This window comes from Indicator indicator, chromosome 2, assembly GCF_027791375.1.
Source record: "Indicator indicator isolate 239-I01 chromosome 2, UM_Iind_1.1, whole genome shotgun sequence".
Lineage (NCBI taxonomy): Eukaryota > Metazoa > Chordata > Aves > Piciformes > Indicatoridae > Indicator > Indicator indicator.
Window position 1 is genome coordinate 45,243,133 of NC_072011.1, and position 27,984 is coordinate 45,271,116.

General features: G+C 41.9%; 1 protein-coding gene across 1 annotated transcript in view; it reads left to right on the forward strand.

Annotated features, from left to right (window-relative positions):
• The window catches only part of PLB1 (phospholipase B1), a 99,916-nt gene that overhangs the window by 62,131 nt on the left and 9,801 nt on the right, over positions 1-27,984 (forward strand). Inside the window, exons 38-51 of the mRNA XM_054397056.1 lie at positions 9,858-9,938; positions 10,957-11,022; positions 11,451-11,551; positions 12,400-12,481; positions 12,919-13,023; positions 14,831-14,926; positions 15,857-15,928; positions 19,283-19,360; positions 20,227-20,287; positions 20,970-21,028; positions 21,911-21,969; positions 23,579-23,622; positions 24,844-24,943; positions 26,322-26,373. Of these exons, the coding sequence (XP_054253031.1) occupies positions 9,858-9,938; positions 10,957-11,022; positions 11,451-11,551; positions 12,400-12,481; positions 12,919-13,023; positions 14,831-14,926; positions 15,857-15,928; positions 19,283-19,360; positions 20,227-20,287; positions 20,970-21,028; positions 21,911-21,969; positions 23,579-23,622; positions 24,844-24,943; positions 26,322-26,373 (1,056 nt within the window). The remainder of the gene's footprint in view (positions 1-9,857; positions 9,939-10,956; positions 11,023-11,450; positions 11,552-12,399; positions 12,482-12,918; positions 13,024-14,830; positions 14,927-15,856; positions 15,929-19,282; positions 19,361-20,226; positions 20,288-20,969; positions 21,029-21,910; positions 21,970-23,578; positions 23,623-24,843; positions 24,944-26,321; positions 26,374-27,984) is intronic.

The window sequence follows — 27,984 nt, forward strand, 5'->3', positions numbered from 1 at the left end:
CAACAAAGCAGATAAGAAGAAAATTTGTTAAAGAGCCATAGAAAGGAGTATGTCAGACAGTCAGCAGTTTTGTTGATAACTTATCTTGTTGCAGGTCACAGATTAAGTCAGAGAACAGAATAACTTGAGAATAAACTTTGAGAATAAATGCTTTGATGGTTCTGGAAGAACGTATTTCTGACAGAAAATCTAATTACTGAGGAGGTTGCCTGCCCATGTCAGTTAGGCTCTCCAGGCTGACTCTCGACAAAAAACCAGGATGCTGTCTTGAAAAGACAGCTGCTCTGCCTGCCTGGTGTGAGATGGAAGCCATGGCTAAGTCTGGGGTCCTGTACAAAGGGAGGGGAGGGGGAACCTCTGGGTGAGATTCCCAGCTGGACAGAGCTGCTTGATGTATTGAATGTAAAAGAAGGAATGCTGACAACATTTCTTGACTCCTTAGGAGAGAACCCGCCAGTTAGTGGAGAGCGGAAGGTATGACACTACAGATGATTTCACAGTGGTTATGCAACCATTTCTGATGAATGCACCCATCCCAAGGACAGAGGTAAGAAAACAAACAAAAAAAGCCCTGCATTAAATCCTGGTGCAATTCCATTCTCTTTTCAAAATTATTTTGTCTGTAAATGTGACCAGCAGTTCTATGGCCTAATAATTATTATATTCAGTTCAGTTAACATCTGATATTGCAGAAAACGCTGATGGAATAAATTGAAGTTAATGGGCAACAGGAATATAGACCATGAAGTCGTGATTTGGGGTGCTGAGTTGACTCCACTGCAATCAAGCAACCATGTAGTACAAAGTTCCAAATGGGCGGTTGCCCAGGGAGGTGGTTGGTGCCCCATCCCTGGAGATATTCAGGATGAGGCTCAACAAGGCTCTGGGCAACCTGGTCTAGTTGAGGATGTCCCTGCTGACTGCAGGAGGGGTTGGACTAGATGACCTTCAGAGGTCCCTTCCAACCCAGACCATTCTATGATTCACCAGGGAGTGAAGAAGGTGCTTGCCTTTTATCCCCCATACATCATGAAGTCCCTTCCAGTACTTTGGTAAATGACTTTTAGTATGAAACCCACATACTGCAAAAGACTGTAATGTCTGAATCTCAGGGGAAATAAGGAATATAATCAGTATCTGTGCCCAAGTATTCTGTTCCAGAGTTTTAGTGGTCTGTATTTCTTATTACTTTGGAAATCCTCTATTAAAAAGCTTTAAAAAGCTTCTTCATTCCAAGTTCCTAGCATTCTCCTGCCTTGTTTAATTCTCTTGACCTTGGAGGCCTTTGCAGCTGCTTTAGTTTTAAGTCAGCTGGGCTATCTTTCTGGAAGAGACAGATCTCTATACACAGCTTGTTGCATATTTACTGCCTCTGTCACAACACCCATCTTTTTCTCTAGGAGGGGTTGCCAGACCGTTCCTATTCTGCCCCAGATTGTTTCCACTTCAGCCAGAAGTCACATTCCCAGGCTGCACGTGCTTTGTGGAACAACATGGTAAGATTTTTAGGGGTATATTTGTCACTCCTTGTCCCCTCACCTCCTGCCCTTGGCAGAAGACTCTGCCTCAGGGAGATACTAGCTGTATCTCCTCTGAAGCCTTATTTGTGTTTACAAAGGAAAAGAGTGATCATGTGAAAAAAGGTCACCTGAACTGTTAAACAAGTCATATCAAATCAGTAAATCTTAACTTGTGTTAAATATTGGGGTTGCTGAGCCTTCCCTTGGGGAGATGCTGCCTGCCTGACATGCTGATCATCAGGCCATGTTCATGCTGTATGGGAATTATCCTCTTCAGTACACAAATAAGTAGTGTGTGGAGGCAGCTGCCAGCATGGGTGCAGTGCATTGCAGTTGTCTTGCAGTGCATTGCAGTTGTCTTGCTGTGCTGCAGAGGTGTTTTCCAGTGGCTGGTAGCATGCCATTACCTGTTGCTCTCTGATGCTCATTCACTTTTTTTCTATGCACCTCCCCTTTTTCCCCAGCTGGAACCTTTAGGAGAGAAGACAGATAATCAGCAATTGGAAGATGAGATTGTTCTCAAATGTCCAAGTGAAGTAAGTTACAAGGGTGTCTGTATTTATGTGGAGGTGCTATGAGTGGCTGGGATTCCACCTGAGCCTTCCCAATTGCCTGGAGGGCTGTCTTGGTGAGGAGAGTCTGGCTTTTCCCCACACAGTTCATGACACTGCCACCAGCAGTAGTTTGAGTGCTCCCCCATGAGATGGAGGGCAAGGGCAGGAAGCTTCCTGACAGTCGCATGTCATGGTTAGCAGAGACAGAAGAAAAGGATCTTTGGCTTACCCAGTCAGGAACATCAAGTATCCAGACTGAATGACAGAGCTTCAGTGAGGGAAATGAAGCAATAATGGCAGCAGTCAGCACAGCTCTGCAGAGGTCTTTGGGTCTGTTCTTCAGTGGGACCACAAGCTTCTTGTTAATCACACACAGCAGGGCTCTGAGCATACTCTGTAAATTGTGGCCATGTAAAAAATGTTGTCCCAGGTTTCCACTGTTATTGTATGGATTTTTAAAATGCCATATCTTTTCTTTTTTAATCCCTGGAATTCATTTGCATCAAGCTGCTAATCATCTGCAGACATCTGAGAACTAAAGACTGGGGAATGAAAATTTCCTCATTTTCTTCTGATGCTTTGCATTGACTCATATTGCCTTGTTTTGTAGACTGAGCCATTCCTGAGGACATATAAGAACAGTAATTACACATACCCCAGCCGAACTCTAGTAAGTGTCAACATCACCATCCCACTGTTTCTCTGCTGCATCTGTTCCTGTATGGTAACCATATGAGTCATGCTCTGCACCACAGGTGAAATCAGTCTTTGGCCAAAGAAGTTTGGGAGGCTAAGTACATGGCATGGTATTGGAAAGCACTCCCTGAGTTAGGCAAAAAGTGCATCTAGAAACACCTGTAAGAACACATGCCCAGACAGCATGTTTATCAGTACAGGAGGCTACTCTAATCTGGGCAATACTGAATGTGACTATTGAATTGAGCAACTAAGACCTGTCTGGTTAAGTACATGCTAAACAGGCTCTGGTTTACCCACTTGGCCTCTAGAAGACTGTAATTACTGCTGACTGTATTTGCTAGCCAAATGCTATTCAGCTTTCTTCTCTTTAGAATTACGGAAGTCAGCTGCTATGTGAAGACAGGTCTCCATCCTTCCCTCCTGCAACTTCAGGTATCCTTGCCTGCTTTATGTTAAGAAGCTGAATTATCTTCAACTGTGCTTCAAAATGAGTTGGGTTTTTTTTCTGAAATGATTCCTGGACTGTGAAAATTACTACCCAGAAAAATGTCATGTTTTTCAGCAGCTGCTTAGTAATGCCATGCTCTTGCACATTCTGACTAACTCCACTTAACTCATTTTTAGTGAAGAACTTCCCAGTATCTCAGGATAAACCCTACATTTATGTGTTGCCATAGCCTTTAAGTGATGCCACCTAAATCTTGGGAAAGAAAACTTAAAATTGTGGGTTCATGCATGTTAGTCTAGGACATAGCTGTATTCAGTTTTTCAAATATCTTCATGTTGTTGTCTTCTTAGTCCTTCTTTCTGCCTTCTTACAGCTTTAATATGATGTTTGTGATTTGCCTGATCCTAAATTGTTTAACCTCCATCACGGTGCAGGATATTGTTGGCAGCTTGCTGTTATTTACTCCTTGCTCTTCTGTCTTTTCAGTAGCAACATTAGCCATTGAGACATTAAAAAATACGCAAATGCTACTGCTACAATTGCATGAGATGAGCTCTAAAAGCTCCTCTTTTATCATCTGGGTATTGCAAAAATATTGTATCTACACATCAGAATGAGCAATGCCATGTTTCCCATATACAGTGGTGAACAAGAATAGCTGCTTCCTGTTCCAGTTTAACTGTCTCTCTTTCCATTGCAGTGCATTCCCTAAGGCCAGCTGATGTGAAAACTATAGCAGCCCTCGGGGATTCTTTGACGGTAAGATGATAGTGTTTTTAATATTCTCTTGGTAAAACTACAAACATGTGCCTGCTCTAGTGAAGGGGAAAGAAGTGTTGTACCTAGCAGCAAAGATCTAATCATTCTTGGATGAGAATAGACATAGCAGCTGGAACAAGAAAGAAGGTGTCAGTTCATCAGCACTCTGTTCCCCCCACGCACATATTCACAGGCTTTTGAACTCAGACAAAAACACAGACGAAGCCTTTAAAGAGATGTTTAAACATCTGCTGAATTGGAGACAGAAGAGATCAGATGCTGTTGAAACTAATGGGACATAATACAAGCCTTGGGTTACTTTCAAAGTTTTTCTGAAGAGGAGCAGACTGGTGAACCTGTTCTTTTGACTCAGTTCTTTCAGCAACAGAGCATGACTAAGTGGGATAATGACATCTTATTCATTCTAGCATTAATGACATAAGGATGTGTAGGGGTGATAGCCCTCTGACTTTATCCATTTCAGAATATACTTAGTCTTTTTATTGTGCCTATTTTAAGTTGTGGCTTATTTCCTTATTAAGGAGTAGTTCCTGCTGGCTATGCTTTCCTTTGGTAGCCTAGAAGTAACATGTCCCAAGATCCAGACATCCTCTTTTCCAATTATGTCTTTCTGCCTAGAGTTTTCATACTGGTCAAAGACTGAAATTCTACAGCCAGCTCAAAGGAAACATGAAACACTGGGCAGAAAGACATAACTGGAACATAGGTTTCTCTGAGTCTGAGCCTTGACAACAAAGATATTGTGTGTGCAAACCATGAAGTTTTTGCAACTCTCCAGCAGGCTTGTTGCTGAAACTCCTACATGCAAGAGGCTACTGAAAGAGAGGCATTTGAATGAAAGGCTGCAGTATTGACAAATAAAAGATATTCTGTGTATAGCTCTGGTTGCCATATTATAATATCCAGGACCCTGCAGATGTTTCTGTTTCTAAATGTAGTCTGTAGAGGCTGAGAACAAGATCTGCTGTCATGGAAAGCAGTGGTGCATTGCTGTCTCAGAGCTTCATGTGACCCATGCCTAGTTATGCTGAATAAATTCAATAAAGCTTATACATAGAAGAAAATGTAGGGTTGTGGTTTAATCTGAGGTAGTAACAAATAGTCTGTTTTTGTGCTGTTCTGAAGTACTACCCTGTACCTTAATTTAGCATGAAACTACAGCAACATATCTGGCAGAGACTATGCTTCTGAACTCTGGTGGTGTTTCATGAGGGGGGAGGTGTGTTTGCAAGCTTGCCTCTTTCTTCAGACTAAGTCTAGAGAGTGCTGTTGTTCTACTTTTCTCTTAGCACAATACTTTTCAAATGGATATGAAGGTATTCTGGTGCTTCTTTCTGAAACATTTGTTTGTTTCTGTTGAGTTGATATGGCTGAGTTCTCATAATTAGCCAGTAAGGTTTTGTGTGTTTTGAGATGTTTTCATCATTCTCAGCCATGCAGCCATAAATTACTTACTCAGCTAATCTAGACCCATGAAAACAAAGCCTTTGTTCCATGGCTCCATCCTATATTTTGTGTGTCACATACAATGTCATGCTTGTAAATAATTATGAAAGGTACTCATGTTTCTTAATGCTTAATAATGTATATTCTTCAGTAAGAAGGTTAGGGGAAAGCCAGATGCCTTTTAAAGCCTTTGAAGAGATGGTTTTGAAAGTAAATACAATTACGGTGTATGACTTCCTATTGCATTAGTTATTGGGTTTTAACTTTGTTGAATTAATTCAAAACAATGTGTAGGCCGGTACCGCAATTGCCTCAGATAATCTCCTGGATTTGGACACGGAATACCGGGGACTGTCCTGGAGGTGAGTCTCCAGCCAAGGTGATGAAGAGATGTGTGTTCTCTCCTGTAGAGAATATTCTTCTCTTTCATGTGTTTTGGGGCTTTTGGGTGTCAGAAAGTTGATGTGCGGTAGGTTTTCACTTGGCTTGTTGTCTGTATCCGGCTAAGAGATGAGTGACTGGGATTCTTCTGTCTCATTTTAGTATTGGAGGAGATGCATCATTAGAGAATGTGACAACTCTACCAAGTAAGTAAATGCTTTGCTAAATCTAATTGGCAAGATTGAAGAGAGGGAATAGGCTGATTTCTGATATGTTTACAGAAAGCTCTTAAGCTGCTTTAGAGTAAGCAACAAGAAAAAACAATATTGTAAAACTAATGAATAAAAAGTTGGCTTCAGCAGTGAAGATGAGAAATGGACAGAAATTCCCTCCCTCTCTTTTCTCTCTTCCTTCACAGCTGCGTGGAGTGTTATTTCTAAATAAGATTGCTATATCCATACTTGTGCTGGAATTAACATTTGCCTTTACTATCTATTCCACTAGGGCTTTTTCCAAAACCAGATGTTTGCATACAGTAGACCTCTCTGGTAGATAAAACTGGCTACTCATACATGTAACCTAAAGGAATAATTTTGACTTCACTGAAACATGCAACTTCTTGTAGCTCAGTCTATTGTTAATGTAAAACCACTCAAGATACAATTTGGATCAACTGTAATAATAAACTTCTCTCTGAAGAGGGCCAGTCCTTCCATGTGTTGCCCATTATGAATAGAACAGAACAAAAATATCATTAGAATAAGTAATTAATTCACTGGATGCTTCATTAAAATGTGGTCTTCAATAAAATGTGGTTAAACAGAGTATTTCAGATTAAAGTAGCATTTACAGTTTATACTATGACCATTGTCACAGCTGCTAATTACACTGTCGACTTCCTTTTGGAAACTGCTGTGAAGGTAATGGGCAATGTGGTGGGATTTCATCAGAACCATGCATCTGAGGCTTTCTTCTTCATATTTGTCAGTAGTATGAGATTTTGCACAGCTGTGAAGCAGATTCATCCTCTAGCTGAAAACAAGCTCCTGCTGAGCTGAAGCCTCCTTCAGTGTCCTTCACAAAACCACCATCAAAAGACTGGATTTTGGGTTGGGCTTTAATCACTACAACACGACAGATAACTGCACACAGTAGTCCTCAGTTCTGCTCATCTTATCCAGTGGTGACAGTGCAGGACACAGCAAGTATTCTGCTCTCTAAGTCATTACCAGCTGGTGATCCCTATTGCTGCTGCTTGGTGGATACATCTAGTTGACTGGAGGCTGCAGCAGCTGTGCTGGGCTGTCAGAGCAGAGCTGTGACAGCGCTGGTGTGTGCTAGTTCCTGTAGACAGAGCTCAGATGTAGTCATTTTCCTTTTATTGCCATCTTTCTTTTTCAGACATCTTTCGAGAGTTCAGCGTTACACTTGTGGGGTACTCAACCGGCACCGGGAGCGAGAACGATGCAAATGCATTCCTTAACCAGGCAGTTCCTGGAGCACAGGCTGAGTATGTAGCTTTTTGGTTTACATTTGTAGACGATGGATACTACATCTAATTACCTTTCAACTGTCTCATGTGCTGTCACAACTTGCTCTGAACAGCAAACGAAACCAGTCTAGTTAGAGTTGAAAATTGGCTCAAAGATGTTAAACGTATGGGCTTACTTCATAGATGAACTTTCAAATGAAGCCAGCAGCCCTCATTATGAAATCCACAAACAAGACGCTAGCAGAAACTGTTTGGTAGTAGTGGGTTTTACCTTTCATTTTCAACATCCACTCATTTATCTATTTATCTGTTAATAAATCTCTGAGAGCATGATATTTTCAGAAAATGAGCTTGTGGCGAATTGGCAAATTGGTACTAGGAGAAACACTAGATGAAATCTTCCTGAATTCTGGCCTGGAATGATGACGCAATCCAGAATTTTTCCTTCATCAGCCTGAAATACCCATTTTTCTGTGGTTCAGAGGACAAAAAATGTTCACCAGCTAATGCTGGTATTTCAGAACCGCTCTCAATTTCAGGCACTAGTCTGGAAACTGCCTTTTAGAGGTCCAAAACTGGGTACTTCGACAACCTCACCAGCGTTTGGAAATCAAGTGTAAGAGTTTCTTCAAAACAAATCAGTGTCTGCTTTGATGAACTTTTTAGTGAACTTGATGGCAATGTAGCAATGCAGGTCTCATTCAGCAAAATGTTCCTAAGCCTATACTCATTCATTGCCGAAGAGCTTATGTGTGTGCTGGAGTTAAGGATAGACTTGAAGAGTGCTGTTGAAGCAGAGCCTTGCTAAGATCTCTGATGTCACGTGAAAAAAAAAGGAGGTTAAGAATTTAAGGCTGAGAAGAGAAGAATCAGTGAGGGGAACTGTGAATACCTGTATTTTCCATTAGCAAACTGTTTCTGCTGATCCAAGAGCTGAATTTGGTGGAGATCACAACCAACCCACAGCAGGATGGTTGATTGCTGGTACTGCTTCGTTCACTGCACTGAACAACTGCCTTGGCTCAGGATGCATCAGAACTTCAGTGACTGCACGAGAAATTGAAGGGCTCACAGACTGCTAGCTCAAAAAGTGGTATTTTCCTCTGAATCAGTATTGAAGTCAAGACCCCAGCTTATAGGTTTCCAACAGAAGGAAATCATGACCACTTGTGATAGCTTTGGCATATAAATAAGTAGGTTATGACATTGAATAAGGGCAACAGTGGATAGTGTCTGATGGGACTCATTCCCCAGGAAATATTTTCACATTAGTGTTAGATCAGTATTCAGTTTGAGTGGTCAGAGATGTCTCCTACTCCTGAAGTCAACACAATGTTTTGAAGGAGAGCTAAGCTCTGGTTGCCATGTAAAGCAAGTGTCATGCTTATTAATGTCAGCTCGGGTGTTTCCAGAATTGATAGACAATAAAGTGTTTCTAACAAGAGCTCGAAGGCAGATGCAGCTTGTGTCATATTACAGAGCTGCCTGGAAGGCCAAATCTTTCCAAACACATTCACTTTTCTATGCATATTTGAGGATCAGCATGTCAGGGCACTCAAACAAGGCTGAAGTGTTCCACCTAGCTAACATGGTAGTTTACATACACACAGATAGATAGATAGATAGATAGATAGATAGATAGATAGATAGATAGATAGATAGATAGATAGATAGATAGATAGGTGTGTGTATACACAAAAGAAAGTGCTCAGTCTGCCATTGGAAAACAGCAATTATGTCATCTTAACTTGTCTGAGTAAATTTACTTGGATCTTTACTTGGATCTTTAATTACCCTGGAAAGGCAGTGTGCACAGAGATCTTGAACTGAAAATTAAGTATTAGCTCTGGGTGCAGGCTACAGAAATGAGGGACATGTGTACAGAGAATCTTGAAACACTACAGCTTTGCAGGGGTATGAGCTGTGGTACATGCACAAACATCACTCAGGAGGTCATCTGGGACTTGGGATTGCTTTGTTTTAGTCCATGAGGAACGGATTGATAGCAATCTAGTTCTAAATAGGTCATCTGACTACAAGCATGTTGCTCTGTCTGGGTTTTCAGCTGGTTTAGGTGCTAAGAGGACTGTAATAGAAGCTAAACTTATAGCTCTGGATTAATTACCAAACTTGAGTAAAATCAGTATTTGGATTAAATGTGATGTTGACTTTCCACAAAGATGTTAACATGTACTTTGATTATGGCAACAGGAGGATTGCTCTGTCTCACCATTCAGCTCTCCTGATACCTGACAACTTGAGTTAACACGTCTGTATATCATTAACATTGATCTTTCCATAATGGTGTTTCTTTCACTCACTAGATGTCCTTATTCACAGGCACTTACCAGCCCAAGCAAGAAATCTCCTGAGACTAATGAAAACTGATCCTGTAAGTTGTCTGGGACTCCTTAAGTCTTACAACATGAAAAGAAATAGATGTTGCATCACATGGTAGATCTACCTGCAGCGATAACCATGTGTATATCACAGCGTCAGAGATATTCAGGCTCATTATTTTCTTCTTTATTGCACAGAGAATTGACTTCAGTGCTGACTGGAAGCTCATAACAGTCCATATTGGAGGCAACGATCTGTGCAACTATTGCAAGGACCCTGTGAGTAGTCAACCTGATTAACTTAAACTGCAGTGGGACTGTGATGTCAGAGTGGAAACACAGTGAGGGGAATCCATGGGTCCTTCACAAGAGATGGCATGAGTTCTATGTGCTGCTGTATGTTTTGGTGGTAGCTGCTGGCAGTGTCCTGATAGAAAAACAGTTACCAGCAAGTAGGATGGGTGTGTTCTTTCGGGCTTACTCCAGGGTAAGAGCCATTGTCTTTGCTATTGTCTTTTGATCATGAGCAAAACGTGGAAGGAAGAAAAGCTTTGCTTCTCTGGTGTGGTAAGTGTTGTGCTGTGAGCATAGCCTTTTTAGACATCCAAGAAAGAATTATGCAGCTTTGAACTACCGCTAGCGCAGCCTTGCAATTGTCATCACCCTGTAACACACGATGTTGGGGGGTGCTAGGGACAGGTGAGGTATGTATGAGGGAAGTTGCTGCAGTGCTCAGCTTTTCTGGATTGTGGAGAAGCCTGTAGGGCTGCCATAAGAAGATGATAAGGGTTGAGTGGGCAGGTGGCAAGAAGAGGCCACCTTTCTCTGCCAGCTCTTACTTTCTTGCCTTTGATATGCTAACTTGTAATAATTTTCAATTCCCCTGCAACTCCTTGTGCTCGAGAAATTTACTGCTTCTGCAGGGCCCTCACTAGGCATCTTTGCTGCTGCTGCCAAGTTTTATAGCTTTATTTATAGCTGTGACCTTGACTAGCAATGATTTCACTTAATTTTACGAGAGTTTATCAGCTGGCTGTGAGCATGCCTATGGCTGCTTGGTTTATGCTGTTCAGCATGCGTTTAGATTAGATTCCTTCCTACACCTTTATATGCTTCACTGAGTCTTTCTACATCTGAGATTGATATACTTAAAATCCCTGGTCTCTAGAAAGAAGCAAGAACATTTTACTGACCAGTGTTGTATGGCAGAAAAAGAAGTGAATTAGTGTGACTCTTCAATCTCCCAACCAAAAGGCTTTGTGTCTCCACTTAGCAGTAATCTATTCTTTTTTGTCAGGGTCACTACTCAGCTGTGAATTTCACTGGAAGAGTTCAAGAAACTCTTGATATTCTGCACAAGGAGGCAAGTGCTGTGCAATTGCACTGACAATCTAGATCACACTAGCATGTGACTAACTGGAGCTAGCTCTTCTGTTCGCTTGATTTGGGTGGGATTTTTTTTTTTCCCATTCGGGTACCAAACATATTCCATTGACTTGTAGAAAATTATTTTCTTTTGTCTTGTCTGGAAGTAGTGAGATGCAGTCTGAAATAATTACAGACAGGTAACACACTGGACCTTGGTGTAGGATAAAAATCAAAAGCTTATTTGGGGGAATCTGAGGGGACCCTTTCTTTATTTTGGTTGTTGGTTTTGTTTTGTTTTGTTTTTCATTTTTCAACAATGAAGAAAGGAGAGGGATGTCAGATGGCTGGATGTGGGGGCAAAATCAATGCACTGTGCACTGTGTCACCGGCTGCTTCTAAACTGAAGTCTGACTTACCTTGCAGGTTCCAAAAGCTCTAGTGAGTGTAGTTGATGTGATGAACCTCCTTCATCTGAGACAGTTGTTTGTGGATAGTCAAACTCAGTGCCCAACTTACATGACAGAGTAAGGCTTCTTTTGACTTCCTTTTGTATCTGAGTTTACTGTTCACAATGATAAAGTATATTCTTATCCCATGTGTTTCTCATCATTTGAACTGATGTTCAAGGGTAGCACTACAGTCCTACAGGCATCCCTTGCAGTGCTGTCATCACTGTGCTTGAGCCTTCTCTTGGTTTTGACCTAAGTGCTGTGTTTTATCCATGTCTAGAACTGTAAGGTTTCCTGGGATAATGTACCCCTCACTGAGATTGGATTAAACATATGGATATAGGGCTCCTCAAGGTCCACAAGCATTTGGATGTTCAGGCCTTTTGAGGGAATGTGAAGCATTTGCAGTGTAGACAGATTCCTCCTGTTTCAGACACTTTATTTATTGCAGTGAGTAATCTGCATCCTCTCCTCATCCTCTGACAGGGACAAATTCTCTGTCTGGAGAAAGCAAAAGGAATTGTTGATTGGAAAGTATCAGCCCAGAGGCAATACAGCCAGTACATTTCAAAGATCTGTTTTTGAGTTCCAGAGGGACTGGCATTCACCTCTGTCAGGCTGCAGGGCCTCTGCATACCAGTCTGTAATGAATGGGACAAACTACCATAATACAGTGTATATCACTTTGATACCTGGGTTCAGGTGAAACTAAGCTAATTTAGAGTTGTATCATTTATCTGAATCAGAAAATGAGACTGAGGGTTGAAATAATGAACGAGGGCAAGGATAAGATGTTTTCACAGAAACACAACTGTGTAGATTTCCTTGTTATTCCCATGCCATGAGTGCACCGGGTGCTAAAGGGTGACATCTGCAATCTCAGATCTCTCACTCTCTTTTTTCTTCTCTAACCTTTCCCACAGTTATCTGTGTAGTTGTGTTCTCACAGGAGAAGACAACTCACTGAATTTAACCATGGTGAGGGAAGCCACCAAAGCTTACCAGGTATGTTTATAGAGGTTGGTGCAGTTACTTTATTTCCAGTTGAAGTGAGCTCTTGATTACCCGGCCAACATACAAAATTTTATCCAAATGAGCCTTAACGAGCTAAGCAGGCAGTAGTCAGATGTTATCCAAAACACCATATCACCAAGACCACCAGTAGAGCTCTTGAGAAAAAATTGTTTTCTAGTATAGATGGAGAGGTGGGTGTTTATTCACCAAAAGCCTGTTCCTCACAGGTAGTTGTAGCATTGTGTTCCAGCCTTCTCAGCCACTTTGCAAAGCTTTTGCCAATACCTATTTAAGAAATAAAAGCTTCCTTCTGATTCTCAGGATCTTAAAAAAAAAAAAAAAAAAGAAAAACAGAGGAAACACTAAGCCCCCTTAGTTAAGATGCAGAGATGATGGATTGTTGGTGGTTGAGCTTTTGTTTCTTGCAGCTTGGTATTCAGAGACTAGTGGAGTCTGGCAGATATAACACTCGTGAAGATTTCACAGTCGTCATCCAGCCGTTCTTCCAAAATATGAAGATTCCTCTTGGTCAGGTATGATCTAAAGAGACTTCTGCATGCAAAGGACTAAGTGTGGCTATCTAACCTACAAAGACTATATGCAAAGTAATTTCAGCTTGTTCTCTGCTTTGCTTATTAGAACTTGTTGCTTTTTGGTACCATACCATAGATGTCTTCATATAGATAGAAATTCCTTGTTATGCATGTTGTGCTCTCAGTATTAATTCCTGGTTTGGAAAAATGAATCAAAACTGAAATTAAGAGGTTTGTTTGTATATATTCTCAAGGGTACATAAATATTTGTCTTTCTGGAAATATAACAAGATTAACAAATCAGAGATACTAAATTACAGTTCTTAAAGCAACATTGCTGTGTTGCTTACTGGAGACTACAACAACACTTCTGCCTTCATGTCCCATAACTCATTCTCCTGTGTATGACAGAAAGAGAAGTTTACATATCATAGAATCGTGGAGTAGAACTCTCACATATAATCTGGTGGAAGTAGCAGTTTTATGTAGTGAGCCTCTTTTCCTGTTACTGGCAATTGTACTTCAGTAAGTTGCAGTAAACGATAAATCTAGGAAATGACACAAACCTCTGAAGCAGAAACTCCATTTTCACACACATCTGCACTTCTTCATCTCACCTGGAACTAAATGCAGGTCAGGCCAAATATTGAGCAGAGATTATTTTGGTATACTTGAACTGGAATGATCCTGAGGATGCTGAAAAGAGCTAGCAATAAGTTTGAAATGTTCAGATGCTGCTACAGTACAGACAAAATTGGAAAACCAGCTTGCAGCTTCCCATGAAAATCAGGCTTTGATTTTTTGGAGTTTGTTTGGTTTTGTTGGATGTTTTTTTCGCTGTTTGGTTTTGTTTTGGTTTTGTCTGGGGAGACGGTTCCTGTCAAAAATAACCACTAGGGATTTTGTTACTGAAGTAGCAAACACAGAAATAAAAGAAGCAAAAATATTTCTAAACTTTTAAACACTTTCACAAGAATTAATTCAGATTTCCAGAAAGTTCAGGATGCTGTTTTGCCTTGTTGTCTCACACGTTCAGATGCTCCTGAACAGAAAACTGCCCCAAAAGTGGCAAAAGATCAGGAATAGATGCAAAGTTTAGTAGCAGTTCTCCCACCCCAAACACACTGAATCAAAACATGCTCAAGGTCTGAGGAATGATTGCTCTATCCAAAAGAATGTTGTTCCAGTCATTGGTGAACTAAACTCTTTTTTACCTCAATAAACCAAGACAGTTAGATTTCCAAACTCCATTTCCTTCAGATGCTCCAGTATCTGTATGAAAGTACAGCCTTCCTGTTCTGGTGCGCTCAATCAGCCTGGTTGCCTTCTCTCAAATCTTACTTGCTTCATGCTCCTTTCAATCACAGAACTGAAATAACTGCAAACAAGTAGATGGGCTCTCTTCATTCTGACAAAGACATTCTTAACTTGCTTGTTACCATGCAAAGGTACTGCAGAGCATAGTGGTGCCTGTGGTGCCAGCTGTGATGATCTGCTGACGGGAGGAATCCTTCTCTGAAGGGAGATACATAATTGAAAACAGTGGGCTTGCTGCTTCTAGGTGGAGCTGCCCTTGGATGCACCTAAGCATCTCTAGTTAAGTGATTCTGGTAGCTCATGAACCTGCTGAGGTCCAGTATATATCACTATATATATATATATTATCTAATCATGACTTTCCACACTGGAGCAGCAAGAGCAAGTAGCAAGAACCTTCCATTACTGGCTCTGATTTGGCCTCAGCACCCCCAGGTTGGAGCTGTGTGGATTCTTCACACTCACGTGGCCTTTACACTTTCCTTTGTAGGATGGGCATCCAGATGTCTCCTACTTTTCACCTGACTGCTTACATCCAAGTCAGAAAGGACATTCTCAGCTTGCCAGGGCTCTTTGGAATGCTATGGTAAGGTGACAGGCTCTGTGTATAATGGGGAGGAGAGAAGTACTATTAGTGTATGATCACAGCCACTCACAGTCTCAGCTGAGCAATTTCAAGTCTACTCCACCCATTGTCATGAAAGGCAAGCATAGTATTCAACAAGGGTGATATTTCTGTCAGCTGATGTGGGAGACCACCAAACAGAGAATTGTAACTGCAAGCATCAATTTAAAATGCATTGCTTAGTAGTTTGCTTTAAATCCATATATAGTGAGGGTCTTACTGGGAATCAAAGGACCTTTAATTCAGTTTAATTTTACTATCTTTGGCAATAGGTAAAATTCAATAAAAGCATGCTTTTAAAACTTGCTGAAGTACACTCATTTTACTTAGCATTGTAGTGTAGTAGGAGTATACATGCAGTCAGAGGTGGCATCTCAGATCCTGGATGGTAACTTCTTTATGCTTTGGGGCAATGCCTTAAATGCAGACAAGATTGTTTGCAATCATCAGGCTATACCTCTGATTTAATTTGGATTAATCTTCTATGCATAAATAGCCTTTTGTTTGCAGATGCCATCATGCAGCTTAGTTATAGAAACTGAGAGACTCTTAGTGTCTTGTCTTTTTTGCAAGAGAAGAGTTTATGACCTCATCTTCTGGCAAAGTTCCAAGGTACTTGGTGTGCCTGCCAAAATCTTCCAAGAGTTTAAACCAATCCAGTCTAGCTTTCCACTTCCCTTTTAAAGCTTCTTTCTATCATTGCCGTTTTGTATACAACTGCTATGTTCTTTCTGAGAAGTAGATGCATTTCAGTCTTGGGTAAATCAAGGTCTATAACTGTATGACACTTTATATAAATTTGGGAGTTAGATTATTAGGATTAGAAACGTTACACAAATGTAAGATGATCCAACATGGTTACAAAATAGGCTGTTTTGCCTTCCTTTCTAGCTGCAGCCTGTAGGGCAGAAAACTGACTCATTTGATTTCACGGCTGACATTGTCCTTGACTGTCCAACTCAGGTAAATATTACCCACGGTGCAGAAGCTGGGTATCAGGTGGCTGTATGTGTTTGTGCTTCCTGCAGGGAGCAGGGGCTCGGTGTGTCTGAAACACAGTTACTGAAAACTTTTGTTCTCTGCCTACCTCCAAATAAGAAGATGCTCTCATATACCTGCTCTGATGTCCCTTGGCCTTTTACCATGCCATAAGTACTGATTGACAGCAGGCTGATTTGGGTTGTAGCAGATTTTGTGTTTTGTTCACGAACTACAGAGACAGCTCAAGGAGCAAACAGGAGAATTTCTGTTGTGGAGAGGGGGATTAGGGATGGAGGATGGTGATTATTAATTATGAATTATGAAAATATTAATTATGAAAATATTAATTATGAATATTGTTATTTATTATTATTACAAATATTCTATTAATAACTTTTTATATATTGATTCAGATGCATGGTTGTAATAATATAGACCATAACTGATTTAGTATTTACAATTATACCCAAATATAATATTTACAGTCAATTAAGGGAGCAAAAGGGTGCAGTTCTGCTGCTTGTCCACTAGATGGATACTCGACAAGATGCTTGCGGCTGCTCGCTATGTATAGAGATATTTATAATGTTATCACGAGGCAGGTTAAGCTGGAAATATCACACGGCTATGCGCGGGCGCTTTGAATAGAAGGTTGCTGAATGTTATACACATGAAAGACACATTCTGTCTCACTGCGTAGCGAGACAAGTTGCCGGGTCATGCTGGCTCGCTGGTTATCTGCCCGAGGCTGGTCCTGTTCGGGCGGCAACTTTCTTTCTCCCTCCCGGCTCTGGGGGGAGGGGTGGCAAGGTTTGCTTTCTCCTCCCGCGGTCTGCGGGAAGGGGCAGTTGGCTTCTTTGTCCTCCCGCAGTCTGCGGGGTTGGAGTGGCTTCCCTGACCGAAGGATCGGCTCAGCAGGGCCAGGTCCTTTCGGTGGGGGTGCGGTGACGTGATGCTTCCCCCCCCTCGGCTCAGCTTGAGCTGCAAGCTGACTGCCAATTCTCACGGCGACTGCTTTCCATTTAAATTATAATGGTACAGTCATTGCCTTTGACTTCAATGGAGAGGCTAATCTTTTGCTCTCTCTTTTCCTCGGGGAAATCCCGGGTGCTTCGCCCTGGTACGGGCTGCGGAGCGGCTACAGTGGGTGGCTCCCTTTCTCTCCTGCGGACAGTGGGGGCTCGCAAGATGCTTTTCTGCTTACGGCTTCTTATGGCTGCTTAATTAGCTTGCAGCATTTCTGGACTGCCAGGCTTGGGCTAGTCTTTCCCCTTTATGGGTTTTAGCTTACCCTCTCTCGGGGCTTCCTCAGTCCTTTCGACTGGGCTTGATTTCACCCTCTCTCGAGTGTACGACACTGAGATTCTCTATCAGCTAAGGGGTCATACTATTTGCTGGTCCTTTGAGTGGGCTCGGTGGGCTGGCTTCCATATTCGCAGAGGCTTCCAGTATGCTTGCGTGTGAGAAGGCTTACACCGTACGCAGAGCAAGCTACATAGTGAGAGAAGGCAAAAGAAGAGAGCAAAGCAGTAGACAAATGGATTAATACTTATAGATTTTCGAGGCTGGAGCTAGCCAATGGGCACACTTGCCAATAACCTGCTTCCACCTATAGAAAAAGTGAAGCTAGAATTATGCCCTTAGATGGCAAGAGCATAGGCATGCCATGAGATGGGTGCATGCAATTGTTTACCCCTTAGGAGACAGGCTGGTGCCTGAGCCTTTTGTCCTCCTCTCCTGAAAGGAGGGTGGAAGGGGGGATTTACCAGAACATGTTGGGACAAGTTAGCTGGTATCTGGGGGCATAATTCTGGGCATGTGATGCCTTCACTACATATGCTGCATTCATTTTCTTATCAGAATTGATGGGTTTGGGGCACCAGAGAGACTCTAAAACCCCTCAATATTGGTTGTCTCTTGAATTAGTGAAAGATTGGCTTTCCAGGCCTGCCAGAACAGGGAGACTTCAGACTTTTTGTAAGATGCTTCTACAGTTATAAAATAAGCTGCTGAACTTGCAATACTGTTGCTAGGTGTCAGTACATGGAAATGACTGCTGCAGTCAGCAATAACTGACTCCCTTTCTTAAGCAGTTTCAACAAGGAGGCCAAAGAACAGAAGAGACCAGGGAGCTGAGCTGTACCCTCAGATCTGTAAACAGTCATTCAAATCATGCAAGAGGATTTATTCCATAGCATGTGTCCACCCTGTCAGAAAAGGAAGATCTGCTGAGTTATTAATCAGCCTGTTTTATAAGTCCTCAGATTCACTTAAGTTGATCCTACTTCACTTTACCCAGCATTATTTCCAGGCACCTTAAATTAGCTCAGCAACATCTTCAGTGCCAAATGATGTGGATTTTATACTTATATCTTTTTGTCCAGTCCTATTCAAAGATGCTGCTTTTGACAAGTAGGAGTAGAAAATGTTTGTCCCTTGTAAACAGTATGTGGCTGTTGTTTTCAGTCCACTGTGCTTTGAAAAAGTCATTGTTTTAAGTACCAGTAGCTTTCCCTGTTCAGAAAGCTCAGAGGTAAATGCTATGAAACAGTGCTAGAAAGGAGAAAACAGATGGTTTCCAGGGAATTTCACCTTCAGTGTTACTAAAGGGAGTAGTAAATGCTTTCAGATTCTGCCACCCACAAATTCCATTTATTCTTCTCACAGTTTACTACAGTTTTAAAATCCTACTGCAAGTAGTCACGTCCATGACAGCATCAGGTGTGCCAGATTGTAAGGGTCCATCAGTGAGTCTGCTAATCAATGAAATATGCCTTCTGATTTTAGTGTGTTGTAAGACTTCCTCTTGCAGATACTAGAATTGGTCTTAAATGAGACAAGTGGGCATCCTGATGATTTTTTTTAGCCCATACAATGTGCATGTCTTCTCAATGCATGTTGCATTAGTAAGGGACAAAAATAACCATGCAATTTATACAGCCTCTCTTGGAGGGAAGAAGTGATCCTTTCAGTATTCAATCTTTCATTTCACCTCTGCTGACACAGGAATATTTGCCCAGGTTTCTCTAGACTTTACAGCAGTGTCTTTTGAAAGGACTAACTGTCTAATGAATTCTAAGTAATTTGTGGAAGGTTAGGAGAGGATAATGTTAAACTGCAGCTGGGGTCTGGCATATGCAATTTTAGCCATAAGGTGCTAGGCACAAATCTTACTTCTGAATTTTAAGGAAGGAGCATGGTTTCAAAATCTAGATCTCCATTTTGTATCTTAGGCAATTACTTTCTTGGTGATAAGGTATTTTGGTATCACTTGCTATTGTCTGTGATATGTGTTTATTGTCTAATTTATCTTACTTTTGTATTCCTCTTCTCAAGAGCAAACCATTCCTGGGAACATATAAGAATAGCAACCATACATATCCACCTGTGGAGCCTACTAATGAACCAATAGAGGTAATTGTTGTAGGTTTTGCTGCATTTTAGGTGAACTATGCAGAGCTGTATGTGGTGATACTTAATCCTGAATTAATGGATGAGATAAACTATTACAAGTTTGTAGAAAGGGATGCCTTGCATTGCATTTTTCCTATGTAACCTCTTCCTAAAAGCCAAGCAAAATTTGTTGTATTAATTGAGCACAGTTTTGATACAATTGCACCAACAGTAAGTCACCTAGGATACATCATTTAATCAGATAACAAATTCCTGACAATAGCGGAAAAAAAGTCCAATTATTTAGAAGATAACAGTTCTCTTTACTGAATCTTTTGAAGCTTCAGAATTTATTTTCAGATTTTATGTTCAGCAAAAGCAAGCCCTTTTTGACTTTCCAGGAAATCATAGGATTTTAGCAAGGTATCTGGGAAATAATAATGATATAATACATTAATATAATATTATAACTTGGCAAAGGATTTTATTTGGAGTTTTGTTTTGCTTGGTTTTGCATCTGATGTCTTTTTGAGATAGAGTAGGACTTCAGATTTGGAGACTCCACCTTCTAGGTCATGGACAAAACCTCCAGGCTGTAGAGAAAGACAGAAAATAATCCTCCTTAGGAACTTTGTTATAAGCAATACTTCCAGATGAAAAGTTTTGCTGTTGTAAAAGTTGTATGCTTTGGCACAAAAATGTCACCAAAAGTAATTGATGTTTGGACAGTATTTCACAAAGAGGAAAGGACTGTTGAGCTATACAGGCAGTAAACTAGGATCTGTGTCTTCACTTGGATTTGCCCTTCACTGTGCAAATAAACTATACATGAATTCTGTATTATCTTCTAACCTCAAGGTGAACATTTTCATAATTTTCCATTTCAGAACTGGGGCAGCGACCTGTCATGTTCTGAACAGGCTCCATCCAGTCATGTCCCAACATCAGGTGAGGAAGAGGTTTTAAGCTAAAATCACAAATAGGAAAGATTTGACATTTTGTTTATAAAAACAATAAGGTCTTAAATTGTACATGCTAGGAGGAAAACAAACAACAAAGGCTGATATATTTAGTAGCAGAGGAAGAAAGTTTGTCTTGCCGTACACAGTAAGTTCTACATTACAGCAGATGTACCCTCTGTGATAAATGTGATCATAACTATCATCTACAGCAACGTGGCAGATTAAAATCACTTACATCAGTTAGTGGTGCAGCAAGTTAAACCTGCCTGGTGAGCCTACTCTGATAAGCAGTGCAGTAGGAACACTGTGTGCTGTTGGAAGGTTTTATGGGGAGATTGCTAACAGGGAGTATTGATCTACAACCCAAACCCAAAACGTAATTAACAGAGATTGAATGTGTGCCTAAACATATCTAATCTGTTTTTACTTTTTTTTTCCTAAGATGCTTTAAATTCCACTTATTTCCATATTGGTTGAATACACTGTTGTAAGCAAAGGCAAGAAGTTATGTCTTCTGCCTAGCTGACACAGAACTTGAGGCTCATACTCCCTAAAAGTCTGTAAAATGCCATCAGGTTGGAACTAAAAACTTGTATCTTTATTCTGTTGAGCAGTATTTTGTGCCAATTTGTCAATAATCCTGCTTTTTTTCTCCTACTGTTTTTAAGTACATGAGCTACAACCTGCTGACATCAAGGTCACAGGGGCATTGGGAGATTCCCTGACTGTAAGTACTGCTGTATCACCACATTTAGAATGAGAAGAGCAGTTGTCGAATTCTGCTTAGATGTGGTTGTGTCAGGTATCATCAGATAGAAAGCAAATTGTTTTGGCTTGACAAAGCAAAACTCACCTACCTGTGTCCCTTGGCAAAGAAATAGCCTGAAGGGATATGAGTGACACTGGGAAGTGTGTAATCCAGTAACTAATAATTCAGGCCAGGAAGAAACTGGATCACATTCTCTATCGCACAGAGTTTATTCAAGTATTTTTGAAAAGAGAAATATCCACCTTACGGGAGTTGTCTTTTCTGACATAAACCCAAAAGCAAGAAATTGGCCTCTCTCTTGTAATTTTAGCCACTGATGAAAAATCCTATGGAAATAATTGACTGCAAGATGAGAGAATTCTGGTATGTCTGTATTTCAGAATTTTGCTTCTAAATGTTGCTTCCTGGTTTAGGCATCTTCTAGTTAAACTGATGTATTTTGCATACTGTTGCTGTTAGTCTGGGTCCCACTGGGTTGCTAAAACAATATTAGTCATTCTAAATCTTTATGTCCTTGAACTTAGAGTCTGATGTGTTCTGACTGGATTGTATTTTCTCCGATCCTTTGCAGTATGCTAAGTGAGATGCTTTTGTATAGAAGGAGAAGCCTGTGAATTTGAAGCATGAGAGAGGGGGGTCTGACCAGAGGCCAGTGCATGGTGGTGAACATAAACATGGACCATTTATGCTAAAACTGAGATAGTGCAAAAGCTTGGCTGACTGCAGAGTAAAGTTAGCAAAATGCTCCAGCTTTTTCAAACCACGATAGCTGTCTTGCCTAAACTTAGAATCCTTTTTTTCATTTACTAATTTCTACATGATTCTTTTCATCCTTTCCAGACTGCAGTAGGAGCCAAACCAACTGACGTACAAACAGAATTGAGAGGACTTTCCTGGAGGTGAAAATTCTCAGTTTTGATTCCATCTCTTTTTGTTCTTGTTGTTGTTTGGTTTTGTTTTCTCCCCTTTTTGTTCTCTCCACAGACACAGTTAGAAGTGTGGTTACTTGATTGTGTAGTTATATACTTAAGTATGTAAATGCAGGGGTAGGATGCTGAGAGCAAGTATTGCTAGCCAAGAATTGGAAGAGTCAGGAATGGATAAAAAAGGAAGAAGGAAGTGATCCCTTGCGGGGGGAGAAAGGATCGGGGAGGGGGGGGGGCGGAGGATGGGAGAGGGGTTTGTGGGGGTTTTGTCTTCTTTTTTTTTTTAAATGGGACCTGACTGTTAACAGGCATGGTGCTGTGTATCTGATAGTGCTGGATTCCAACCCCCCTGTCACGGGCAGGGACACCTCACACTAGATCAGGTTGCTCAGAGACACATCCAGCCTGGCTTTAAAAACCTCCAGGGATGGGGCTTCTACCATCTCCCTGGGCAACCTGTTACAGTGTCACCACCCTCGTGGTGTAAAACTTCTTCCTCACATCCAATCCCAATCTACCCACTTCTAGTTTTGCTCCATTCCTCCTAGTCCTAGTGCTACCAGACATCCTAAAAAGTCCCTCCCCAGCTTTCTTGTAGGCCCCCTTCAGATACTGGAAGGCCACAAGAAGGTCTCCTCAGAGCCTTCTCTTCTTCAGACTGAACAACCCCAACTCTCTCAATCTGTCCCCATAGCTGAGAAGCTCCAGCCCTTTGATCATTCTCATGGCCCTTTTCTGGACATGTTCCAGCACCTCCAGATCCTTCTTGTAATAGGGGCTCCAGAACTGGATGCAGTACTCCAGGTGGGGTCTCACCAGAGCAGAACAGAGGGGGAGATTTGCCTCCCTCACCCTGCTGGCTATGCTTCCCTTGATGCAGCCCAGAATGTGATTGGCTTTATGGGCTCCAAGTGCACACTGGTGACTCATAGTGCACACTGGTGACTCATAGTGCACACTGGTGGCTCATGAAGGAAGGAGACTGCCTGCTTTGTATAGGCAGAAGTATGCTTGATAAACCTGTGTGCATGTATACATTCTTTTCTTCATCCTTTCTTCTCCCCTTGTATCTATCTGCAGGAGTAGACAGCTTCAGGAGGAGCAGCCAGGAGTGATATATGAATGTTTTGGCTGTTAACACAGTCAAGTTTTGAGTGTTAGAGGCAGAGGCTCTTTTCATAATCAACATTGTAGAATCCTGGATAGGTGATGAGCAAGCATTTAATACAGTCTCTCATCTATGCATAACTGCACACCAATGTCACATGGAGCAGTGCTGGTGAGGAACTATGCCTTTCCATGATGGGCAGCCCAGCATGCCCAGAAAAAAAATGCTTCTATTTCCAGTCTGGAGGCATAGCTTCTATCTCAGGTGGTGTCCTGCTTGATTTAATGTGATGTGGGAGTACTGAACTCTACTTTCAATACTTTCCCTGAATTCTTGTGGTTTATCTCCTAAGTCCTCTTTGAGGTTAGTCTTCTTTTTTTCCCTTCCTGGGATGCTACAGCAACATATGGTGACAATAAGACAGATGGTTGCAGGATGAACTTTCTTTAGTGATTTTGTTCTTTTCCTTTGTAGTATTGGAGGTGATGGGACCCTGGAGACCTACACTACTTTACCCAGTGAGTAATTTTTCAAATCAGTGTGAGAAAAGTGAAAGGTGAGTGTTACTCTGAAAGCAGTCTGTGTGGATACTGGGAAACATCTGGAAACGGTTATGCTTTCCTTGTGAACAGTGAGGGATACCTATCTCTTGTGGATATGAGCATGTGAGTCACAGCTGAAACCCAGACTGGCTTGACTAGTTGTAAAGTTGATTCAGCCTTTCCACATCATGGGATGTGCAAGTGCTTGTGTTGTCCTTTCGACAGATGTGATTAGGAATAAACGTGCTGAAGGTGACAGAAGTTCATGGCCGACCTGCTCCTCCCTTATTTTCTGTTGTACTTTCTTGTGACTGACTGTAATGACTGTGGGCAAAAGAAGGGTTATGAAACAATTAGTGGTCCATCTAGCTAGGAGCGTTGACAAGGCTATGGTTCCTTCTGATGATTTCAAGTTGCCACTTGCACTGAAAAAAACCTGAAAATACTATCAATTTCTTGTCCTCGTGTCATTGGTCCCTGTAGTTGCCATAGAAACCACTAAATGGTCAATGTGACTATAAACTGGTAGGACATGGTTCACAATGATTCATCTCTTTGTATGTGATCCCTGCTGTGGAGCAGTCTGACAATATCTGACATTGTTGGGAATCAAATCTGGTATGTTTTTGTCTTGTATCATGCACATCACTGTGTTTAAAGAAAAATACAAGGCACGTTTCATTTATGCATTATAAATGAGACTCTATCAGACAGCACTACAGACACAGCAACAATACCAGCCTTCAGGCATCATGCTTCCTTGCTGGAGGTTTTGCTGAAATCTAGAAATATGACTAAAATTCATTTCTTTGCAATAAATATTATCTTGATGGATAGCTGGAAGAGTGGGAGGCAGAGGGCCGTGTCTGGAGCAACTGCTCCCGATACACCAAGGAAAGTAACCGTGATTACTCTGACACTTCAATTCAAGATTAGTGAGTTGCCTGGGACCTGTGTCTCTCTTAGGCTGCCAGACCCTGACTCCTCCGGGGCTTGAGGAGAAATGGTACTAGTGCTGAAGTTTGGACAGTAACTAGATTCTCCACAGCAGGTGTGTGGGTAGCTTCTGGAAGGTCCTGGTGAATGAGGGGAAAAGCCAGGTCAATATTCTCACCACCCAATTGGCTTGTTCTTCTGCAGGAGGCAGTGCTGCTGGTTGTACTGTGGATGGTTAAACATTGTGCTATTTCTTTTAAGATATCCTGAAAAAATTCAATCCGAACCTCTTTGGCTTCTCCACTGGCAGCTCTAAGGAAACAGCTGGATTCAACGTGGCAGAAGGAGGGTCCACAGCACGGTAAGCACAGCCGCAACTGAGAAAGGGCACAGGGGTGAGAACTAATGGACTGGCAGATTATCTTTGAAGGGCAGGCCAATGTAGGCTAAATTAATACTGAAGACCTACTTGTAGTGAGCGTGTGTCTGTCATCTGTTGCTTGCTTTAATTCAGTATTTGGAGAATTTATTTGTATCATTTTCCAACTTCCCTTCCATTATTCTTCCCTTTCTTCCTCATGCCCAGAATTTCTGAGCCAAGATCTTAGTTATGCTTCTAGTTCCACCAGTACTTTTTTCTGCCCAACTTTTAGTATACAAGTCTCTGGTTCATAGGCAGCCCATATCTGGGGAAAAAAAAAAAAAAAAGCATGAGCATCTTTCACTTTTTTCTTCTTGGTTTCTGGGAAATGTGCCTCAAACTAACAAATAGAAGCCCACTGCTGCCTTAATAGCATTTAAAAAGATTGGTGTTTGCAATCCATAGAAGGTTGCAGCTGGCAATTAATTCCTTTCTCCTCATGAAGAAAAACTCTGCTAGTCTGTTAAGAACCAACATGTTTAAGAATTTGTTTTACATATGCTGTGTCTGCTCTATGGATAATCCTGGAATTTGTTTCCAAGACATTCTGTGACTACTGTAACAGTCATTACATTTGGGTTGTAGTGGGTTTTCAGGACAGCTACCAAAGCTTGTGTAGCTACTAAGTACTTGATGGGTGCCTTGACCATTGACTCGGGGTGATGAGTATAGGTTCTGGGAGTTCAAACAACGTAACTGCGTATGTGTAGGTGTTGGAGAGAGGCAGGGCTTATTAGGTCAATTCCAGTCTTTTTCTAGTATATCAAGAGCTCAGGTTTCCAGCTGGTGTCTCAGTGTGGTTTATGCTTTGGCCTGTGAGTGTTCAATGCTGCTCAGAGCTGGACTGAGGCTCCCCAGCCTGGCAGTTCCACAGTGTAAGCAGCATCTTCCAGCCATAAGACAAGCGGTGGGAATTTAAGGCCAGATCAGGGAGGCTGGTTAGGTGCCCAGCTTCTGTGTAAGCACCAAACTCCCTGACTAGATTTCTAAGAGAGTTATGCAACTAAATGTCTCTGTGCATCTGGGCATTAGTGATTTTTCCTCAAACAAAACACAGTTAAGCTAACTCTGACATGGGAAAAATTCATCCCAGTTGCCTGCCACTGGGCAGCCATCCTAGCTGGAGCCCTTTAAGATCAGATCATTCATTTTGGAACTGCTTCTGATCTTGGTCCTTGCTTGTCCTTTTGAGGCATTGCTTTTCATGTACTGATTTCTGTTAATCATCCTAAGACTCCCTGAAATGAGGGGTGGGAGAGCAAGAATATAATGCACTGTCAGAGAGTGCATCTAAAACGTTTCTGTCCTCTCTCTACAGCTATATGCCAGCCCAAGCACATAAATTGGTGGAGCTCATGAGAAGCAGCTCGGTAAGTGGAACCTGGACCACCCCTTGAGTACCCCTGTGGTCAGTGGGAGATGACTTTAATTAACAAGGTGCTTAAGTAGGGAAGAATGCTTTGCTGGTGGAAAAAAACAAAAGCTGGCATCCCTGTCAGTGGTGTGCTTCCCAATATGAATGTGCCAAGGATTAATTTGCCTGTATGAATCCATGCAGACAGTGTGGCCAGGAATTGTAAGGATGGTAGTGAGGAAGAGGAGAGATCTGAAGACTTTGGGAGGGATCACCAGGACTTCTTAGTTGAGCAGCAGCATTCAGATCAGAGGTCATAAAGGCTGAGGGCAAAATCCCTGGAGCAGGTACCTGATGACCAACATGAATCACACTCTCAGGTCTGGGAAATGACAATACTGGGAAGGGGGACAACTAAGTCTTCCCAGGAAATTAGGCCCTCTGAAACTCTGGTTCTGAACAGGCAAGTGATTAATTGGTGTCCAGATTAATCCAGGGGTTGGGTGAATTACTGACATGCCACAAGCTTTTAGGGAATTAGTAAGGGATCTAGTGTTGTGAACCAGCCTTCTTTGCCAGCTCCAAAGGGGCTACAAAGGTGTCCAAAAGGGTGAACCACTATTAAAAGTGGATCAATATATTAACCAATGTCTTTATTAATATTTATTAATGAATTATAAATGTATTAATTCTGTGGCTGCTGCTGTCATTTGGGGTGGGGAGAGGAGATATGGGAGAAAATCAAGGCTGCACTGCTCCAAGTGTGTGCTGAATTTGAGTGGATGACTGTTTGGGTGTGAGCTGTTGGTTCAGGGAGTTGCAAGGGAATAGGAGCGCCTAGTGCTCCTTGGCTGAGGCTGAATGGAAAGGGAGGGTACAGAATAAGCAGGAGTTGTCAAAGCATGTGTCTCTCCATGCCAGCACTCTTGGTGGCTGCTGCATGCCAACCTCACTGTCAGTTACTCTGCCTTACCCATCATTTGGTAGAGTAAATGCAGCTGGCATGGCTCTTCAATAAAATAGTCCGTGGCTCTGTTTTAGTCACTGCTTTTTATGCATTTTTAAAAAGAAAAGGGGGAAGTCCCTGCCACTTTTGCTCTTTGTGAAAGGCTTTCTGAGCAAAGTGCTGCTTAAGGAGGAGAATGCAGACCTGTGGGTGATTCCCAGGCCCTTCCTCTATTTGCGGGATGCTTTTGCAGATGTTTGTTATGTAAATGCACCACACTAAAAATAGCTGCCTTTGATTCTTTTCTTTGTACTGAATGTTACAAAATGTTTTGATGAGATCCAGCTCTCAGCAGCTCCTATTGTTAGCCTGCGGTGACGTGGGTGCTGCAGCTGCCCTTATATGAGCTCAGTGAAGTCACCAGCCTCCCGGACTCTTCTATTTTAATCCACCTGTCTGTTTCCTGGGGCTCCGTTTGCCCCTGCTGGCCATGGGGTAATGCTCACCCATCTGGCAGGGATGCCCAGTAGTTCCAGTTCCACAGCTCCCTGAGTCACTCCAGCATCCACTCCCACACTGCTTCATTCTCTCTCACACTGCCTGCAGCGTTCAGCCGCAGCTGGTAAATCTCTCCTGTCCAGCCCTGTTCTGAAGTGACATTTATTTAGGGACCCTTGCTGC